Consider the following 18,903-nt stretch of genomic DNA (forward strand, 5'->3'; position numbering starts at 1 on the left):
GGGGGGTCCGGTCGTGGGGCCTGAACTCTGGGCCTGGGTGCTGTCCCTCAGCTCTTCAGCTCAAGGCTAGCGCTCTACCACTTGAGCCACAGCGCCACTCCCAGCTTTTTTCTTTTTGCTTATGTGGTGCTGGGAATCGAACCCAGGGCCTCAGGCATGCAAGGCAAGCGCTCTACCACTGAGCCAACTTCCCAGCCCCCCCACAATTATTCTTTATATCTTGTTTCATGATATGTTTTTCTGATTTGTTTTTGGTTTTTGCTGGTCATGGGGCCTGAACTCTGGGCCTGGGCGCTGTCCCTCAGCTCTTCAGCTCAAGGCAAGTGCTCTGCTGCTTGAGCTACAGTGCCACTTCTAGTTTTCTGGTGGTTTATTGGAGATTAGAGTCTCATGGACTTTCCTGCCCGGGATGGCTTTGAACCGTGATCCTCAGATCTCAGCTTCCTGAGTAGCTAGGATTACAGGTGTGAGCCACTGGCGCCTGGCTCACAATATATTTTTTAATCACTATGGAGGTCATGAAAATGTGGGACTGAGGGAGTGGGGGGGGGCTTAGCCTTCCAGGCTGCCACCCAGCCCTGGTGGTACAGTGACAGCAACGATCTGTGATCGTCCTCTTGTAGAGGGAGCCTGAAGCTTCCTCCACTTGCATGACCTCTGACCTCTCCTGGTTCTAGACTGTGTGACGTCTGGCCTTTCCTGGTTCTAGACTGTGCGGCCTTTTGTCTTCCTTGGTTCTAGGCCACACCGCCTCTGGCCTTCCCTGGTTCTAAACTGTGTGACCTCTGATCTTTCCTGTTACCTCTAGTCTTCCCTAGTTCTAGACCATGCAGCTTTCTGCATCTCCAGGTTCTAGATTTTTACAGCTCCCCGGCTTTCCTGGTTCTAGATTGCATGGGCCCTGACCTGCCATTCTGGATTCTGTGCCCTGACACTAGACTCTACCACCTCCGGCCTTTCCTGGTTCTAGACTGTCCCATCGCCGGCATGGCATGCTGGAGCTCATGTCTTCTAGCACCTCTGATTCCACACGTCATCATCCTGAGGTTCTTTCTCAGCCTGAGAAACCTCACGGTTTGGCCTGTTTTTAAACTTCACAATCCCTCAACACTTTGGTTTGGGGTCACACTTATATCTTCTGGCTTCAGGGCCCAAAGCCACCAAATTCCTCTGGTTCCAGGATTCCCTCAGTTAGAGCGCTTTCCTCCCCCCCACCCTGATCGCATCTTTTCCTCCAGTTCTAGGCCTCACAGCTTCCCACTGCCTCTGCATATGTAAATTGCTGAGGTGCTAGAACCCCCATCTCCAAATGCTTCCGATTCTAGAATCTACCCACTCCCCCTGTAGATTCCCTGATATGAAATCTTTTTTTTCTTTTTTCTTTTTTTTGTCAGTTATGGGGCTTGAACTCTGGGCCTGAGCGCTGTCCCTCAGCTCTTCAGCTCAAGTTGAGTGCTCTACCACTTGAGCTACAGCACCACTTCCAGTTTTCTGAGTGTTTGTTGGAGATAAGAGTTTCACGGACTTAACTGCCCAGGCTGGCTTTGAACCGCAATCCTCAGATCTCAGACTCCAGAGTAGCTAGGATTACTGGTGTGAGCCACCGGTGCTATAGCTCTGATATGAAATCTTAACAACCCCTCCCTAATTCTTTCTGACCTCCATTCTGAGTTTCCCCAGCCTCACCCAACTTGCCTCCTTCCTACTCTCAGTTCAGGACTGGCCACCCCTCATCTACATCTCCAGCCTACCTGCTCATGAACTTCAAGCTCCTCTAGGCTTCTAGTCCTAAGAGGAACCCCTTTTCCTCCCCACCCCAAGCTTCCAGACATGCACTTACTCACCTGGACTTTGCCCCCATGTGTCTGGGGTCCTGGGGTTCCCTATCCCCAAGGGGGTGGTTCACAATCCAGGCAATGCCTCCAGCCGCATAGGCACACGCACAGCCTAAACTGCCTGTCTCAGGAGAGGAGTTCACAGTTCTCTGCCACCAGCTTTGTCCCCTTTGTTCCCCGCTCAGCTCATCTACGATGGTGCTACTCTTGGACTCCCATAAGAAAAAGAAAAAAAAAAAAAAAAGCTCCTCAGCCCCATCCACCCCCTCCTTGGAAGCCACCACTCCATCTTTGGGTATTCTGTCCAGATTGGTGCTAAGGGAGGTGCGCTCGCCTAGGGGAAGGGGAGGCCTGGCTCAGCCATGCTGGCTTTTCCCAAACACCATAAAGACCTCGCCTGGATGGGCACCGGAGAACACGTGTTGACTCATTTGTGGGGTCCCTTTGGGGGTGGGTAGTATGGTGGGTGATTGGTCTTCATATGACACATCCACTTTTTTTTTTTTGGTCAGGCCTGGGGCTTGAACTCAGGGCCTGGGCGCTGCCCTTGAGCTCTTTTGCTCAAGGGTAGTGCCCTACCACTTTAAGCCACAACTCCACTTCTGGTTTTCTGGTTGGTCATTGGAGATGAACTCATGGACTTTCCTGCCCGGGCTGGCTTTGAACCGTTGTCTTGAGATCTCAGCCTCCTGACTAGCTAGGATTATGGGGGTGAGCCATAGGTGCCTGGCTTAATGCTATAGTTCTGCCCGAGTGGGAACCCGGGGTTTGGCCCCAGCCTGTAATCTCAGCACTGCAGAGGCTGAGACTGGAAGATCTTGATTGGGCTATATATAACAAGAACACTACCTCAAATAAATAGAGGGGGGGAGGCAGGGAAGTGAGCAGAGCAGGAAACAAGGGTGCTGGGGGGGCCCCTGGCCGCACGGGGGTGCGGGCCCGTCCCCCAGCTCGATCCTCGGTCTAGGGTCTAGCTGCAGAGGCGGTGGCCCAGACGCAGACTGTGGGGAGCCGCGGCAGGGCCGGTTTGCGGGTGCGGGGGGGGGGGCGGGGAGCGTGGGGACAGGAAGGAGAAGGCCGGAGTGGCCGGGCAACCCTCGGGCCCCGGGGAGACCCCGGGTCGTGGGGACACGGGGAGCACCGTTTTTTCCAGAGAGGTCACCGGGGCGCGGGGAAGAGGGGTGGCCCGAGGGCTCGGGGAGTCGGCAGTCTGATCCCCCCCGCCCGCTGTGTGGCACAACGACCCCGAGGATGGGGCGGGGGGTGATCCTTAAGACCCAAGAAACTTCTGTGGGCTCAGGACACGGTAACTTGGGGAGCAGGTCCACGCCATCCCCCCCTCCCCCCTCTCCCTCGCTCTCTCCTCTGATTGGCTCGTCCCGCGAGGGGCGCTGCCTCGGCCCCCCCCTCTGGTCACCTTGTCCTGGCGCGCGCGCTCGCGGGGGCCCGAGGAGCCCCCGCGCATGCGCGCCGAGGGCGCCTTCGGGGCCCGCGCTTTACGACACTTGCGCGACAGCGGCGGCGGTCACTCAGCGCTCCTTCGCGACGGTTCGGCCGGGCGCCGCTGGCGGCCGTTGCCAGGGTGGGGGTCGCTTTGCGGCATGGCGATGGCGGAGGGCGAACGGACTGAGTGTGCTGAGCCCCCCCGGGACGAACCCCCTGCCGAAGGCGCCTTGAAGCGGGCCGAGGAGCTCAAGACCCAGGCCAACGACTACTTTAAAGGTACGTCCGGCCCGGACAGGGCGAGGGAGGGCGGACAGCAGCCCAGGCCCGCGCGGAACCATGGCAACGCCGAGCGGCAGCTGGGGCGCCGGGCGGCCTCTACCAAGTGACCGGGCCCGGGGGGGGGGGCGCGGGTGACGCTACCACGGGGCGACACGAGGGGGGGGCGTCTGAGTGGCGGGGTCGTGCGTTCACAAGTGGGGCTACTAAATGGGGAAACTGAGGCGGGCGCCACCAAGTCAGGAGTGGAGCGGGCCCCTACGAGGGCGCCACCCAGTAGTGACATGTGGCTACCTGGGAGGGGAGACCTGGGCTGGGGAGGTGTGGGGGGGTCCTGCCCCAGTTGGGGGGCAGCCCAAGCAGAAGAGGGAATTGTGGGGAATAAATCATGAGACTGGGAGGGGGGGAAGGAAGTAGATTTGGGGTGATTGGAGAATAGGATCTGTAGGGAGTCCCTGAGGCGTGGGGAACACGTGAGGTCACGGATTCGTTCATTCATTCATTGCATACATGTTTCTTGAGCCTCCGGTCGAGCCGGAGCACCGGGCTTGGCTCTGAGATTCTAGCAGGAAGGAGACATTGTGGTCTGTCAAGTAGCAAGGGAATCACGTGGAGTAAGCCCACAAATAAAATGCTTAAGTTATGACCAGGGCTTTGAAAGAAAGAAAGAAAAAAAAAAAGCACAAGATGGTAAGAAAAATCGAGGTAGAAAGCTGCCTTAGACATAGGATGGTGGATGGTCTGGGAGTACTCTAAGGAAAAAGAGACATTTAAGCTGAAACTACCAGAGGACAAGGGGAAGGACTGATCCTACTGGGTGGTTTAGCATGTGCAAAGGCCCTGGGGTGGAGAATGTGTGTGAGAATGGTGTGACTGGGGCTTTAAAAAGAGTTAGGTGGGGACGGATAAAAGACTTTGGAGGACCCAGATCTGGGCTGCTTCTTTCTGGGGTCTCATAAATCATTGCCAAGACTAGTTTGGATTTTATTCAGCTGTTCCAGGAAATAGGTAGATGGGCCAGTCTGGACTGGAGAAAACTTTGAGAGTGCCCAACCTGTGGTTGGAAATATGTTGGGAATGGATGAGGTCACTTAGAAATGGGGTACAGAGAAGACCTAAAGGAGGGTGCTGAGGAGCAGTCAGCAAGGAAGGTGGATGGGAAACCGGGAAGAGGTGTCAGGAAAGTGTGTGTAGATTCTAGAATTTAGGAAAGATGAGCTCCAAGCCTTGACCACTAGGTCTGGCCGGCAGATACTGGTGGGGATGTTGACCAGAGCAATTAGTCCACTTCTGCAAGTGTGGTTCAGCACGGACACAGCGTCAAAGTAGACTCTGCAGGGGAGGAGAGATTTGCACTGGCAGAGCTCAGGAGAAGGGGATTGCTGGAAGGATCTAGGGCCCCACTGGAGCATGGGTCTCCAGAAATGCATGGCCTGAGGGGCAGTTTGGTTGGGTAGGAAGTTCAGTGGGGAGGGTGGGTGCCATCCTGAAGGTCCAAGTGGTGTTGGAAACACGCCCAGGTGGAGAAAGCTCAAGGCAGAAAGAAGCAGATGGCAAAGGCCCAAAGGTGAGCGGGTCTTGGTGCCTTTGTAGGGAGCAGATTGTAAGGGGTCATAGGGAGGCACCCCGACTTTCAGCTGGAGGTGCTGGGTAGTGGCCAGAGGACAGGCTCAGAATTGTCCTTAAAGCCAGGTGCCAGCGGTTCACACCTGTAATCCTGTCTAGTCAGGAGGCTGACATCTAAAGATCATGGTTTGAAGCCAGCCTGGGCAGGAAAGTCCTCAAGACTCTTTACCTCCAATTAACCAGCCAAAGGCTGGAAGTGGCTTGAGCTGTGGCTCAAGTAGTAGAGCATTAAGCCTTGAGTAAAAAGTCCTTGACTTTAAGCACCAGGCCCAGCTTGGGGGGGGGGAGAAGAAAGAGAGAATGAGAGAGAGAGAAACGTTTTCTGGGGCTCAACAAGGGCAGCAAGTCTTGGGGTTGCTGCTGATGCCAGGGAGAGTTGGGGAGCAGCCTCAATTCACTAGGACCTGGGGTTCCAGCCTGGAGCCCCAGGGGCCTGTCCTTGGTGGAAGGTACCCCTCAGGCCAGGCCTCCTCCTGTCAGGCAGGCTGTGGCAGGAGCTCAGGGGCTGAGGGAATAACAATAAAAAGAATAATTACAGCTCGTGTTAATTGAGACTCAGTGGTGCAAGGTGCGGCCTGGGCACCCGCCCCAGACTGGGAAGTAGAAGTGGGTTGGAGCCCTGTTTGTTTTATGGAGGAAGTGGCTCGGAAGCGGAACTGCTGGCCCCCAGGTCGGGGTGTGTGTGTGGGGTGTGTGTGTGTGTGTGTGTGCATGCATGTGCATGCGCTTGTGGGCTGGGCCGGATTTCCTCTGCCTTACCTCTGCTCACCTGTCACCCTGGCTCCTGTGGGTGAGGAAGGTCCTGGGGGAGGGGGAGCTGGTCTGACACCCCAGTCCCCCAGGTGGTGAAGCATGCACCAAGGTAAAGAGCCAGAGTCCTCTGCAGCGGGGGGGGGGGGGGGGGGGGGGTCGGGGAGGGGCCAACCCCCAGCCTCACCTTGCTGCCTCTGTTTCCTCATCGCTGACTCCGGGGCTGCCTGGAAGGAGACTTGAGGCACAGCACACAGAGCAGGATACAGATGGGGAGCAGAGAATGGGGTACAGGCTCTTCCCCCTGCCCCCCTCCCTGCCTCCCCCTCTCCACTTGGTCACTCAGGGGCTGCAGCCTCTTTGCCTGGGCATATTCCCAGGCCCAGCTCACCGCCTCAGCCCCGGACCAGAGTGGAGTCAGAGGTGACAGCCAGCCACCAGCCCGGACCGTGCCCCTGGCTCGAGTCACACCGTGCCTGGCAGGCACCCCGCCCGCCCCCAGGCTGAGGGAGTCCTCTGAAGGTGCCAGGCTGCTCCTTGCACCCTGCTTGGTTCTAGGAAGTGCTGCGGCCTGCCTTCCTGGGGCTCACGGACCCCGATTGGAGTCAAGCAGGCCTGCCCTAAGGAAGGGACAGTTCAGGCCACTGAAAGATTGCCACCTGCCTTCTCCCTTCTCTGGTTCCCGCTTCCCTCCCTCCCTCCCTCCCTCCCTCCCTCCCTCCCTCCCTCCCTCCCTCCCCACTCACTTCCCCTCCAGGCACACTTGGAGCCTACAGAACCTTAAGTCCTTTGGGTGGTTGCTGTCTGGGCCTCTGAAGGAGGTGGGGTGTCAGTGCTCACTGGGCACCAGTGAAGGGGGGGGCAGGGGGCTCCTGAGTTGAGAGGAGCAGCCTCTGAAACTCCAGTCCTGAGGGGCTGTGCATGGTGTCGAGTGACCCCAGACTGTGACAGATTAGCTGCAGAGTGCATCTGAGCCGCTGTCTCTGCCAGGCTCCCCCAGGGCATCCGCAGGTACGAGGGGCCCCACCTGCCCCTCACCACGAGCTGAGCTTCAGTTTTCCTGGCTGATGTGCTGTCTTCGGGGTTGTTGGGGGGTTCTGTGAAGAGTCCAGCACACCGGCTCCACTTGGGCAGGCCTGCGAGGCCGTCCAGGTCTCATTCCTCCCACCTGTGGAATGGGCACAGGGGAGGCCTCAAATCTGGTTATTTGACCTTGAGCACAGCCTCCTTGGCCTTTGACCTTGAACATGGCCTCTACAGCCTCCAGCTGGGCCTCAGATGGTCTTCCTAGGACCCCAGGTCAGGTGGAAAGCTGAGGTGGAAAGTGCTTGTCAAGTACAATCTGACCTCTTGTCCTTGGCTCACTGTCACCTCCTGTCATCCCACACTTGGGACCAGGCTGTGGCTGCCAGTCCCAGAGGATCTGTCCCCTCACTCCCGCCACACCTGCCCCCAGCCAGCTCCCTGGGCCTGGCCACTGCACCTGGCCGGGGCCCCAGCCCAGGGCTCAGCCCGCTCAGGCCTTGCCTGCAGTTCTGTCAGGAGCAGTCCGCTGCCTTCTCTGGCCTCATGCTCAGCAAGGCCGAGTGGCTTCCTTCCCTTTCTACCTGCACATCTCCTTCTTGGCCTCCTTTTTGGGCTCACTTCCTTGCTGTGGGAGGCTGGATGGCGGGGGGCTCAGGGCCTACGGCTGCCTGGTTCAAATCACAGCTCCAGCACACCCTAGCATAGACCCTCCTGGCCACACATGGACTCAGGGAGAGACCTAGAATAGTGTCCAGCATGGCACCCAATGGGCAGAAGCATGGGATTGGTGGGGGCCTGGAGCTTGTGGCCTGAGGGCCAGGCTGAGGGGACCTGTCTGAGCACCAGGGTGGGACTCAGTTTCCCCCTTTTTTTTTTTTTTGTCGGTCGTGGGGCTTGAACTCTGGGCTTGGGCGCTATCCTTGTGCTCTTCAGCTCAAGGTGAGCACTCTACCACTTGAGCCACAGCACCACTTCAGGTTTTCTAGCGGTTTATTGGAGATAAGAGTCTCACAAACTTTCCTGCCCCCGGACTGGCTTTGAACCATGATCTTCAGATCTCAGCCTCCTGAGTAGCTAGGATTACAGGCGTGAGCCACCGGCGCCCGGCTAGTTTCCCCATCTTGTAAGTGAGGACATGGCCCAGTGGCAGCACGGCCTCATGCCTCTTCCTCCTCGTTCCCCTCCCCCCCCAACCCCCAGCCAAGGACTACGAGAACGCCATCAAGTTCTACAGCCAGGCCATCGAGCTGAACCCCAGCAATGCCATCTACTATGGCAACCGCAGCCTGGCCTACCTGCGCACCGAGTGCTATGGCTACGCACTGGGTGACGCCACGCGGGCCGTGGAGATTGACAAGAAGTACATCAAGGGCTACTACCGCCGGGCTGCCAGCAACATGGCCCTGGGCAAGTTCCGGGCTGCCCTGCGTGACTACGAGACGGTGAGTGGGTCTGATGGACCCTGGGCGGGGCCTCTCTGTGCCTCCAGGGATGCTGTGGGCACTAAATGAGCTGCTTAGAGCAACACTGGCACATGGGGTTCCAAGGTAATCAGCCATTGGTAATAAGGGTTGGGTTTGGGTTTTTGGGTGCCAGTCCGGCTTGAACTCGGGACCAGGGCACCGTCCCTGAGCCTTTTTTGCTCAAGGCTAGCACTCTATCATTTGAGCCATGCCTCCACTTCCGGCTTTTTTTTTTTTGGGTCCAGTCGTGAGGCCTGAACTCTGGACCTGCGCGCTGTCCCTCAGCTCTTTAGCTCAAGGCTAGTGCTCTACCACTTGAGCCACAGCGCCACTCCGGCTTTTTTCTTTTTGCTTATGTGGTGCTGAGGAATCGAACCCAGGGCCTCATGCATGCAAGGCAAGCGCTCTACCACTGAGCCACCTTCCCAGCCCTCAGCTTTTTTGAGGGAGTTTATTAGAGAGAGATAAGGGCCTCAAGCACTTTGTTTCCCAAGTTAGCTTTGAACCTCGTTCCTCAGATCTCAGCCTCCTGAGAAGTTGGGATGACAGATGTGAGCCATCAGCACCTGGCATTGAGGGCATTTCTGTCAGTTATTACCAAGAGCCACAGTCACCTTCTGGTGGCTCTGGTGGCTCAGGGTGAGGATCCCTGCAGGGTGTCATGAGGTGACAGGGAAGGCTAGGAGCAGGGGTCATTCCTTTCCGCCTTGGTGACAGGCTCTGGTGGTCAAGACACCAGCTGGGGGTCAGGTGTGCTGACTGCAGCAGCCCTGGGGACTTGGCAGGACCACCTCCATCCTACAGGGGAGACTGAGGGCCAGGGTCCCACATTGCCCATGTCCCCCCAAAGCGGGGGTCCTAGAGTGGAGCTGCTGGGACTCTGTTGAACTTACACAGCCTTTCTGCTGTCCACACCCTCTGTGCAGGGTGAGGTGACCTGGGGCCCAGGATGCCAGTCTGTAGTGGCAGGGCCCGGCCTGGGACGAGGTCCTTGCGCAGAGCCTGTGGCCAAGGGACCCTCAGAGTGGGAGGAAGACAGGAGGGAGCCAGGACAGGGACAGCCCAGCAGGGCCTCTCTGAGCGTGGGTGCCAGGGCCGCTCCCTTGCCATCCTAATCCGGAAGATGGCAAGTAGGGGAGTGGCTGCCCGGGCCTGTTGGCTTTGCTAAAGACGGGTAAAGGTCCCGGGGTGGACGGCTGGTAATGAGTAACCAAGGCCCACAGAGTCAGGGCCTGGAGGAGCCCCGGGTCAAGGGCAGAGTCTTCCCCACTTGGGCTGGGGAGAGTGCCTGGACAGAGGCTGAGTGATTGCGGTCATGCCACAGGCCTGGGGTGTGCATGAGGGTCAGCTGGCAATCCAGAGCCTTAACAGAGCCACCGAGGCAGGGCCACACCTGCCACATTGGGCCCCCACAGAGCGTCGAGTGACAGGTGCTGCACTTCCCAGGGGATACACCAGGCCCTGTCCTCTGGGCTGGTTGCAGGCTGTGGGAGGGGACCAAGGCAGGTGTGACCTTGGTTGGAGCAGGTGAGCCTGGGGCTCAGTCTCAGCCACTGGGAGCAGAGCACTGTGCAGGGATGGAGATGAAGGCTGAAGAGGTGTCCTTTCCTCTCGGGGTACACACGAGTGGCCCAGGCCTCACTGTGTGCTTTCTCATGTCCAGTTAGACACAGAACACACTTTCTTGGAGTATGTGTATATATTGTTGTGTTTTATTTTATTCTTTAAAAAAATTTTTTTTGTCAGTCGTGGGACTTGAACTCTGGGCCTGGGCGCTGTGCCTCGGCTCTTCAGCTCAAGGTGAGCGTTCTACTACTTGAGCCACAGCACCACTTCCGGTTTCCTGGTGGTTAATTGGAGATAAGAGTCTCACAGATGGTCTGTTCCTGCCTGGGCTGGCTTTGAACTCTGATCCTCAGATCTCAGCCACCTGAGTAGCTAGGGTTACAGGCGTGAGCCACCAATGCCCGGCTGTTTTTAGTTTTTAAACCATGGGGCATAGATATGGGTGGGCGATGGATGGGTGGCTGAGGGCACGTGGTTGGGAAGCCCAGTGCCTTGCTGGCGCATACCACATCTTGATGGGGAAGGAAGGGAGAAGTTGGACCTGTCTCGCAGTGCCACATAAGGACTGGTCCACAGCCTGATGGCCAGGTGTGCCCACGCCAAGGGCTGCCTGGGACACCGGGACGTGGTGAAGACCTGGCTCCTCTTGTCCTTCTCCAATCTCCTTGGCAGCTCTGCAAAACATAGTTGTTAGATAAATGCAGCCACCGAGCGTGGCAGGCACCGGCCTGAGTGGTTGTGAGGCTGTGGTGGTTTTAAACTCCTGTGCAGCCCAGCTCTTCAGTAAATCACTGGGCACCAGAGGCTCACACCTGTAATCCCAGCTACTCAGGAGGCTGAGATCTGAGGATCACAGTTCAAAGCCAGCCTGGGCAGGAAAGTCTGTGAGACTTTTTTTTTTCTTTTTTTGCCAGTCCCAGGGCTTGAACTCAAGGCCTGGGCACTGTTCCTGAGCTGCATTTGCTCAAGTCTAGCACTCTACCACAGCACCACTTCCAGCTTTTCCTGTGTATGGGTACTGAGGAATCAAACCCAGGGCTTCATGCATTCAAGGCAAGCACTCTACCAGTAAGCCACCTTCCCAGCCCCTCCATGAGACTCTTATCTCCAGCTAACCACCACAGACCTGGAAGTGGTGCTGTGGCTCAAAGTGGTAGAGCGCTAGCCTTGAGCAGAAAAGCTTAGGGATAATTCCCAGGCCCTGAGTTCAAGGCCCACACCAACAAAAAAAGAAAACATCATTCTTTTTTTTTTTTCTTAATTTTTTTATTGTGAACATACTGTTCAGAGAGGTTACAATTACATGAGCAAGGTAATGAGTACATTTCTTTTTTTTTTTTTTTTAATTGTGAAAATACTGTACCGAGGGGTTACAATTACATGGGCAAGATAATGAGTACAGGGCTGGGAAGGTGGCTCAGTGGTAGAGCATTTGCCTTGCATGCCTAAGGCCCTGAGTTCAATTCCTCAGCACCACATAAGCAAAAAGAAAAAAGGCGGAAGTGGTGCTGTGGCTTAAGTGGTAGAGCGCTAGCCTTGAGCTGAAGAGCTGAGGGACAGCACCCAAGCCCAGAGTTCAGGCCCCATGACCGGACCAAAAAAAAAAAGGATAATGAGTACATTTCTTATCAAGCATTGAAGCCTCCTCCTTTGTTTCCCAAGAAAACATCATTCTGAGTGGAGTGCTGCATTGACCAAGGCCCTCAGTTCCTTTTTTTGTTTTGTTTTTTGGTCTGAGATCCAGAGTCAGTACCTGATGTTTTCACTCATTGGCTGGCGCTCTACCATCTGAGCCACATCTCCAACCAGCCCCCAGTTCCTTACTTGGTGGAGCTCAGAGTCCTACTTCAGCTCCTACCAAAGGGCAGAGGCAGCTGCTGACTGGCCTTTGACAAGGGCAGTTCATTCCCTTCTGCTCTGATGGGGTCAGCGCTGATTTAGTCAGAGCCCCGGGGACTGGTGTGCCTGTCCTTGCGCAGCTCTGTGGGAGTGTTTCTCAGGGTGCTGGGGCAGAAACCCAGGCCGGGTGGCAGGGTCCAGATTGCGACATGGCCATGTGTGGTGGCCCTCGGTCTGACTTGGGCGTCCCCAGATCCTAGGGCTGGTGCTGCTGACAGTTCCCCTGTGCCAGGAGCTGGTCACGCCCTCCCGAGTATGACTCCTCCTCCTCCGCCAGGTGGTGAAGGTGAAGCCTCATGACAAAGATGCCAAGATGAAGTACCAGGAGTGCAGCAAGATCGTGAAGCAGAAGGCCTTCGAGCGGGCCATCGCGGGGGACGAGCACAGGCGCTCTGTTGTGGACTCACTGGACATCGAGAGCATGAGTGAGTCGGGCTGCACACCCCAGCCCTCCCTGCATCTAGGGGCAGGCAGTGCCCAGAGAGGGGGGTCAGGGGGGTCACAGCCGGGCGCCGGTGGCTCACACCTGTCATCCTAGCTACTCAGGAAGCTGAGATCTGAGGATCGAGGTTCAAAGCCAGCCTGTGCAGGAAAGTCCACGAGACTCTTATCTCCAGTTAACCACTAGGAAACTGGAAGTGGCACTGTGGGTCAAGTGGTAGAGCGCTCCCCTTGAGCTGAAGAGCTGAGGGACAGCGCCCAGGCCCAGAGTTCAAGCCCCACGACCGACAAAAAAAAAAAAAAAAGGAAACACAGAAATGGGGTCTCGCTCACAGCTGCTTTTGTTCCCTCCTTCTCCCCCTTCCTGCCCTTGGTAGATAAATTTAGGGTGGTTTAGTGCTTTTCTTTTGTGGCATGCAGTGGTGCCCCTTCCCCTGTCCACGTGAGGCGCCGCAGCTATTTCTGCCTGTGGGTGATGTGGTGGCGTTCCCCGGCCCGTCCTGCCCTGTCCCGCGTGTCTAGGGTTCCCACCCTAGAGCACAGGGAAGATGGGGCAGGGCTGAGTTGGTAGTCATTTGGGGGACTCCTCTCTAGAATTTAGAATGGGGGTGGCAGAGGGAGGCCGCTGCTGGAGTGGGCCATCTGGAAATAGATCTTAGAGTTGTGTACTCATCCTAGAACCCTGAACCCCAACACCCAGAGCAGGTGCCACAGTTCCACGGCCTCTGCTCCCACTCACTTCCTCAGCCCGTGTCCAGAGCCAGATCCCCCATCCCTGGGAGCCAGGTAGCCCATGCTGCCAGCCATGTCCAAGCCCCCTGACAGGGTTCCCTTGTTCACCTACCAGCCATCGAGGACGAGTACAGTGGGCCAAAGCTTGAGGACGGCAAAGTGACAATCACCTTCATGAAGGAGCTCATGCAGTGGTACAAGGACCAGAAGAAGCTGCACCGGAAGTGTGCCTACCAGGTGAGCCATGGGGACCCCGGGCACTGAGCAGAGCCAGAAGGGCGTTGTGTGATGACCACTACTTCCCGGAACGGGTGTCCCATGCTGGACGCGTGCATGCATCCGGGGCCACGGCAGTGTGGGGTGCAAAAGCCGTCCCACTCACAGTCTGCCCTGCCTTCAGATTCTGGTGCAGGTGAAAGAGGTCCTGTGTAAGCTGAGCACGCTGGTGGAGACCACGCTGAAAGAGGTGCGGCTGGCCAGGGCATTGGCATCTGGCGGTGGGTGGCTCCTGGGCCGGGGAGGAGCCAGTGCGCTCTGGAACTCACAGTCCCACCTGGTGTGGTCTGTCGTCCCCTCCCCGTCTGACTCCCGCATGTCCCTCGGTCCTGCCTCATGCTCTCTGTCCACCTTGTCATCACTGTGTCCCCCTTTGTGTGTGTCTCACATGGATTTTCTTGGTCTGCCATGACCCCTCACCCCTCCCTTCTGCCCCCTCCCCACATCTCTCTCTGGGCCCCTCCCTCTCCGGTGGCCTCTTTTCTTCCAGACAGAGAAGATTACAGTGTGTGGGGACACGCACGGCCAGTTCTATGACCTCCTCAATATCTTCGAGCTCAACGGCTTGCCCTCCGAGACCAACCCCTATGTATCCTTCTCCATGCTGCAGTTGGGCCTGGGCGTGGGGAGGAGGGGACAGGCTAGTCCCCACACTGCGTCCCCGGGGCCAGTGCCCTCAGCTCTCCCAGCCCCACGTTCCCCTCTGCTGCCTGGTCACACAGCACAGAGGCAGCTGCCACTAACTAGCTGCTCATCTAACCCGCTGCCTCCGTTTCCCCCTTTGTCACTTGGGCTAAGGTGGAGAGGAATGGGCATGGCTGCAGCTGCATGGAGGAGCTGAGTGCAGGCCTGGCCACTGCCATGAGAATTTGACATTAGACTGGCTTCACCCTGGGTCAGGAGTAGGGCCCAGGCCTGTGCTGGGTAGGAGGCTCGGTGCCCGCTGTCCTGTGGCTCTGAGCCTGTTTGGAGGAAGGGCGGGCATTGGGCCTTCCCTGCTGTCCTGCAGACTGGTGGCCAGCCGGAGCCACAGCACAGGAGAGAGTGCTGTGAGCCCCGCCAGGTCCTTGTTCCTTGGGAGGTGCTGATGGGCGCCTTGCGGGGGGCCAGGAGGCCTGGGAGGAGCCGCCACGGCTGGGTTCTGGCTGGTCCTGCCGCCGCGTGCTCCTTAGCAGCACAGATATTTAATGGCGACTTCGTGGACCGTGGCTCCTTCTCCGTGGAGGTGATCCTCACCCTTTTTGGCTTCAAGCTCCTGTACCCAGATCACTTTCACTTACTTCGAGGTGAGCTTGGTGGGGGGGGGGGGGGAGTTGGGTTCCCCAGAAGGGCTCTTCCCTTTCCCTCTGAGTGGTGATTTATCTAGAAAGCCAGGGTACTGGGTGAAGTGAGCCCACCCTGGGGGTGCCCAGGGCCATCCTGTAAGGAAGCCCCTAGGGACAGGCTCACGGCCTGCCTCCTTTCCAGGGTCACTGTGGCCATGTGTCAGCCGGTGTCAATGGAGGGTTTGGAGGAAGGGCACCTCTAAGCTCCCCCTCAGGGGCTGGCTGAAAGGAAGAGCACCCCCTCTTCCCCAAAGTTCTCTTAGTGAGCACCTGGGCAGGCCCTGCCCACACATGGGAGGGGCTCACTGGGGCCCCGCCCCAATAGAGAGGAATCCCTGCAGACCAGAAGGACCCGTGCCCATGCCCACGTGGGTGCTTCTTATGCAAAGACTTCTCTGGAGGGTTCTGGGGGGTTATTGCAGTGAGGCGGGTGGAGTGAGCACGCCTACCACCATGTTGGCATCCCAGGAGCCACTGTGTGTGCCATCCCCCAGGCTCCCGGGCAGATGTGGGCTCTTGGGGCCAGGTTTGAGGGAGGGGGGTGGGGCCTGTGGGGCCGAGGCAGCCGAGAAGATGGAGTGGTGGGCACTCGGCTGTCACCGCGTCCCCAGGTCTGTTTCTGAGTCAAGGAGACTGAGGAACCCGGGGCTGAACCTTCGGTCCCCCTGCTGTGTGTGCCCAGGCAATCACGAGACAGACAACATGAACCAGATCTACGGTTTCGAGGGCGAGGTGAAGGCCAAGTACACAGCCCAGATGTACGAGCTCTTCAGCGAGGTGTTTGAGTGGCTCCCGCTGGCTCAGTGCATCAACGGCAAAGTGCTGGTAAAGACATAGTGCTCCCCGTCCCCCAGGCCCGTCCCCCACACCCCCATGACTGCCCACGGCAGGGGGCGCTGCCCTGCCCTCACCCCACTGCCCCGCCCCCAGATCATGCATGGAGGCCTCTTCAGCGAGGATGGTGTCACCCTGGACGACATTAGGAAGATCGAGCGGAACCGGCAGCCTCCGGACTCAGGTGAGCGAGGTCTTGGGGCTCCCCCCGGCCAGTGAGGCCATGCAGCTGGCACCTGTCCAGGGCCCAGAAGGCAGACGGATGAGAACACACCCCTCTGTTCACCCCGGAGTTCTCCTCCAGTCCCTGGGCTGAGGCAATATGGTGTCTGAGAAACCCTGGGGACAGGCAGATGGTGGCACGTGGGTGTGGAATGGCCGCAGGGGTGGCGCTGGGTGGGCAGCTCCCTGGTCTTTGTTCCCAGGGCAGGGGGCACCTCGGCTCTGTATGCCTCAGTTCAGATCCAGGGCTGTGATGGTCCTGGGGAGGCCGGAGCAGCTCAGAACTAACTGCAAGGCTATGTCCTGAGCCCTGCCTCCCCTGGGCAGGAGTGTGCCAGAAGGTGGGGCCTGGCTGGGTGGGAGCCCTCCCTCCAGGGCCCTGATGCTCACTCCCCTCTCCCCAGGTCCCATGTGCGACCTGCTGTGGTCTGATCCCCAGCCGCAGGTGAGTCCGGAGCTAGGTGTGAGGTGGTAGGGTGGGACCCCTGGTTACCTGGAGTCTCATGTTCCCCCCTTGCCCTCTAGAATGGGCGCTCGGTCAGCAAACGGGGCGTGAGCTGCCAGTTCGGGCCCGATGTCACCAAGGCCTTCCTGGAGGAGAACCAGCTGGAGTACATCATCCGCAGCCACGAGGTCAAGGCGGAGGGCTACGAGGTGGCCCACGGCGGCCGCTGCGTCACCGTCTTCTCTGCCCCCAACTACTGGTGCGTCCCCTGGGGGGTTGTTTCTTTGGGGCTCAGCATGGAGGTGGACCCCATCACTGGATGGTGCAGGGGGAGCCAGGCAGTGAAGCCCCTCCACCGCCCCCAGACCCCAGGCCTCACGCCTCCCATTGGTGCCTGGAGATGCTTCTGGAAGGAAATCCCGTCATTTCTCTTCATTAGCAAGCTCTAGTCTGCAGAAGAAGGCCACCACGGTGGGCGCCCCGGGGTCACCTGCTTGTCCTGGTGGCCAGAGAGTGGTGGGATCAGATCTGGCACAGAGAGCCCACCCCGTCCTCCCCTCCCCCTCTCCTGCCCCTCCCTGAGCGCCCCCTCTGCTCCTGTCCCTGCAGCGACCAGATGGGGAACAAAGCCTCCTACATTCACCTCCGGGGCTCCGACCTGCGGCCCCAGTTCCACCAGTTCACAGCAGTGGTGAGTCCAACTCCAGGGGGGTGGGGGAGCAGGCAACCCCGGTGGCCCCTTCTGACCCAGCCCCCTCTGCCTCCTCCAGCCTCACCCCAACGTCAAGCCCATGGCCTACGCCAACACGCTGCTGCAGCTGGGGATGATGTGAGGCAGGGGCGCCCCCTGGCCAGCACCCCGCAACCAGGACCTGAGCAGCCCCGCCCCCGGGCAGCGTTGGACCCCCTTTTACTTTGTAAAGTTTGTATTTATTCCTCTTTAGGTTGCAGAGGGGGTGGGCAGAGCAGAGCAGGGCTGGCCAGAGCGGCTGTCCCCTGCACAGGCAGGAAGGGGGTGCCCGAGCTGGGGTGCAGAGGGGCACAGCCAGGCATTCTGGAGGAAGGCCGGCCTGGGGCGGGACCAAGAGGATTCCCTGCCCCTTCGTTTGCATGGCTCCTCCCCGCTAAAGCAATAGGGCCCTGCCATAGGAAGACCCTAGGAAGAGGGTCATCAGGGAGGCCTCGCCTGCACCCTGCCTCCTGGTAGCCCGAGGGTGGGGCCAGGCCGGGCCCACCCCTCCCCCAGCTGTTTTATGTCTGTAATTAAATATGTTAAAATAAAGTCATTATTGTAAGTCACCTGGTCTCAAGGCCCTGGCTGCTGGATTGGGTACGTGTTCCCTAGAGATTCAGGGGTGGGGGCTGTGCCCAGACCTGGGATGCAGAGGGCCCCCCATGAGAAGACCCCATGGGCCAGCGAGGCCAGTGGTGAAGTGACCCCCTGCAGACCCAGATCCTTCCCAAGCTGGGCCCACTTCATCCTGGGCACCATTCAGTGAAGCGCCTGCAGTCTCTCCATTTCCCCCCATCCATCAGAGTGGACATGGCTGTGGGGGCTTCCTGTCCCTGGGGGTCTCCCCAGAGCAGCACAGAAGGACAGCTGAGCCCTTGAGCACAACTGGGGTTCAGCCAGCAAAGCTGGCAGGGTGTGTGTGAAGTTCTCTGAAGCCCAGCACCTTGTTCAGCCACCCGAGGCCTCAAAGGCTGGGCCTCCACATGAGCAGCCTCCTACCTTCACCATCCATGCCTCCCAGAGGGCATGAGGAGAGGTCTGAGTCTCCTACTGACCCGGGTCAGGGTCAGGACCCATGGACTTCCAGGAAGGAATGAAGATGGGGACTTAAGGCTGCCTCCTCCCAGCCATGCAAGACAGGCGCCTCGGTCTCCTCATCCCCACCAGGGGGCGCCCCAGGACCGGGCACTTCTGGCAGAGAAGCAAGCTGCCCAGACTCCTGTGCAGGGCTGGGATTTCATTCTAATCATGAACAGTAGCGGTGCAGTGCTTAAAGTGCACATGCTGTTTCTGCACGTCTAGGCACTCTTTTTTTTTTTTTTTTTTCTGTTGGTCATGGGGCTTGAACTCTAGGCCTGGTCATCGTCCCTGAGCTCTTCAGCTCAAGATGAGCACTGTAACCACTTGAGCCACAGCGTTGTTTCTGGTTTTCTGGTGGTTTATTGGAGATGAGTCTCACGTACTTTCCTGCCTGGGCTGGCTTTGAACTGTGATCCTCAGATCTCAGCCTCTGAGCAGCTAGGATTAAAGGCGTGAGCCACTGGCTCTTGGCTGTCCCCTCTCTATCTGCCTCTCCCAGGTCTGGGCCTGGGGTCCTCTGGTCCCCAGTTGTCCCCCTTCTGGCTCAGGAGAAGCCAGCTCAATCCCTGCCGCCATGCATTCTCTTATTTTAGTCTTGTGGCAGGCAATGGCGGCCACCCAAAGAAGGGTGGTTTTCAGTCAAGAGAGAAGGGGATGGTCCTGCTGGGTGCAGTGGCTTCTGCCTGCAATCCTAGGCACTGAGAAGGCTTAGAGCTGAGTGAGGACTTCAGTTCAAAGCCAGCCTGGGCAGCAAAGTCCATAAAACTCTTCAATTGGCCACCAGAAAACTGGAAGTGGAGCTGTGGCTCAGAGTGGCAGAAAAGCCCTGAGTTCCAGCCCTATTACTTATCAAAAAAGAAAGAAAGAGAGTCTGGTGGCCACATCCAGATGACTCTGAGTGACCAGTTCAGCTGTGAGCCCCAGGGGC

The 18,903-nt window shown here is 58.2% G+C and overlaps 1 protein-coding gene across 2 annotated transcripts; it reads left to right on the forward strand.

Moving 5' to 3' along the window:
* Window positions 1-3,378: 3,378 nt before the first annotated feature.
* Window positions 3,379-17,461, forward strand: LOC138814140 (serine/threonine-protein phosphatase 5). 2 transcript variants are annotated; one of them, XM_070003067.1, is made up of 13 exons: window positions 3,379-3,557; window positions 8,160-8,401; window positions 12,165-12,312; window positions 13,176-13,297; window positions 13,461-13,526; window positions 13,827-13,925; window positions 14,517-14,622; window positions 15,344-15,486; window positions 15,592-15,679; window positions 16,122-16,162; window positions 16,243-16,421; window positions 16,772-16,853; window positions 16,933-17,461. In XM_070003067.1, exons 1-13 carry the CDS (start codon window positions 3,437-3,439, stop codon window positions 16,993-16,995), a joined length of 1,500 nt encoding a protein of 499 aa, XP_069859168.1. In that variant the 5' UTR covers window positions 3,379-3,436; the 3' UTR covers window positions 16,996-17,461. The 2 variants fall into 2 exon arrangements, with proteins under 2 accessions (XP_069859168.1, XP_069859177.1); XM_070003076.1 differs by lacking the exon at window positions 3,379-3,557 and adding an exon at window positions 5,972-6,045.
* Window positions 17,462-18,903: the final 1,442 nt, after the last annotated feature.

Source organism: Dipodomys merriami, unplaced genomic scaffold (assembly GCF_024711535.1).
Source record: "Dipodomys merriami isolate MVZ:Mamm:240054 unplaced genomic scaffold, mDipMer1.0.p SCAF_106, whole genome shotgun sequence".
Lineage (NCBI taxonomy): Eukaryota > Metazoa > Chordata > Mammalia > Rodentia > Heteromyidae > Dipodomys > Dipodomys merriami.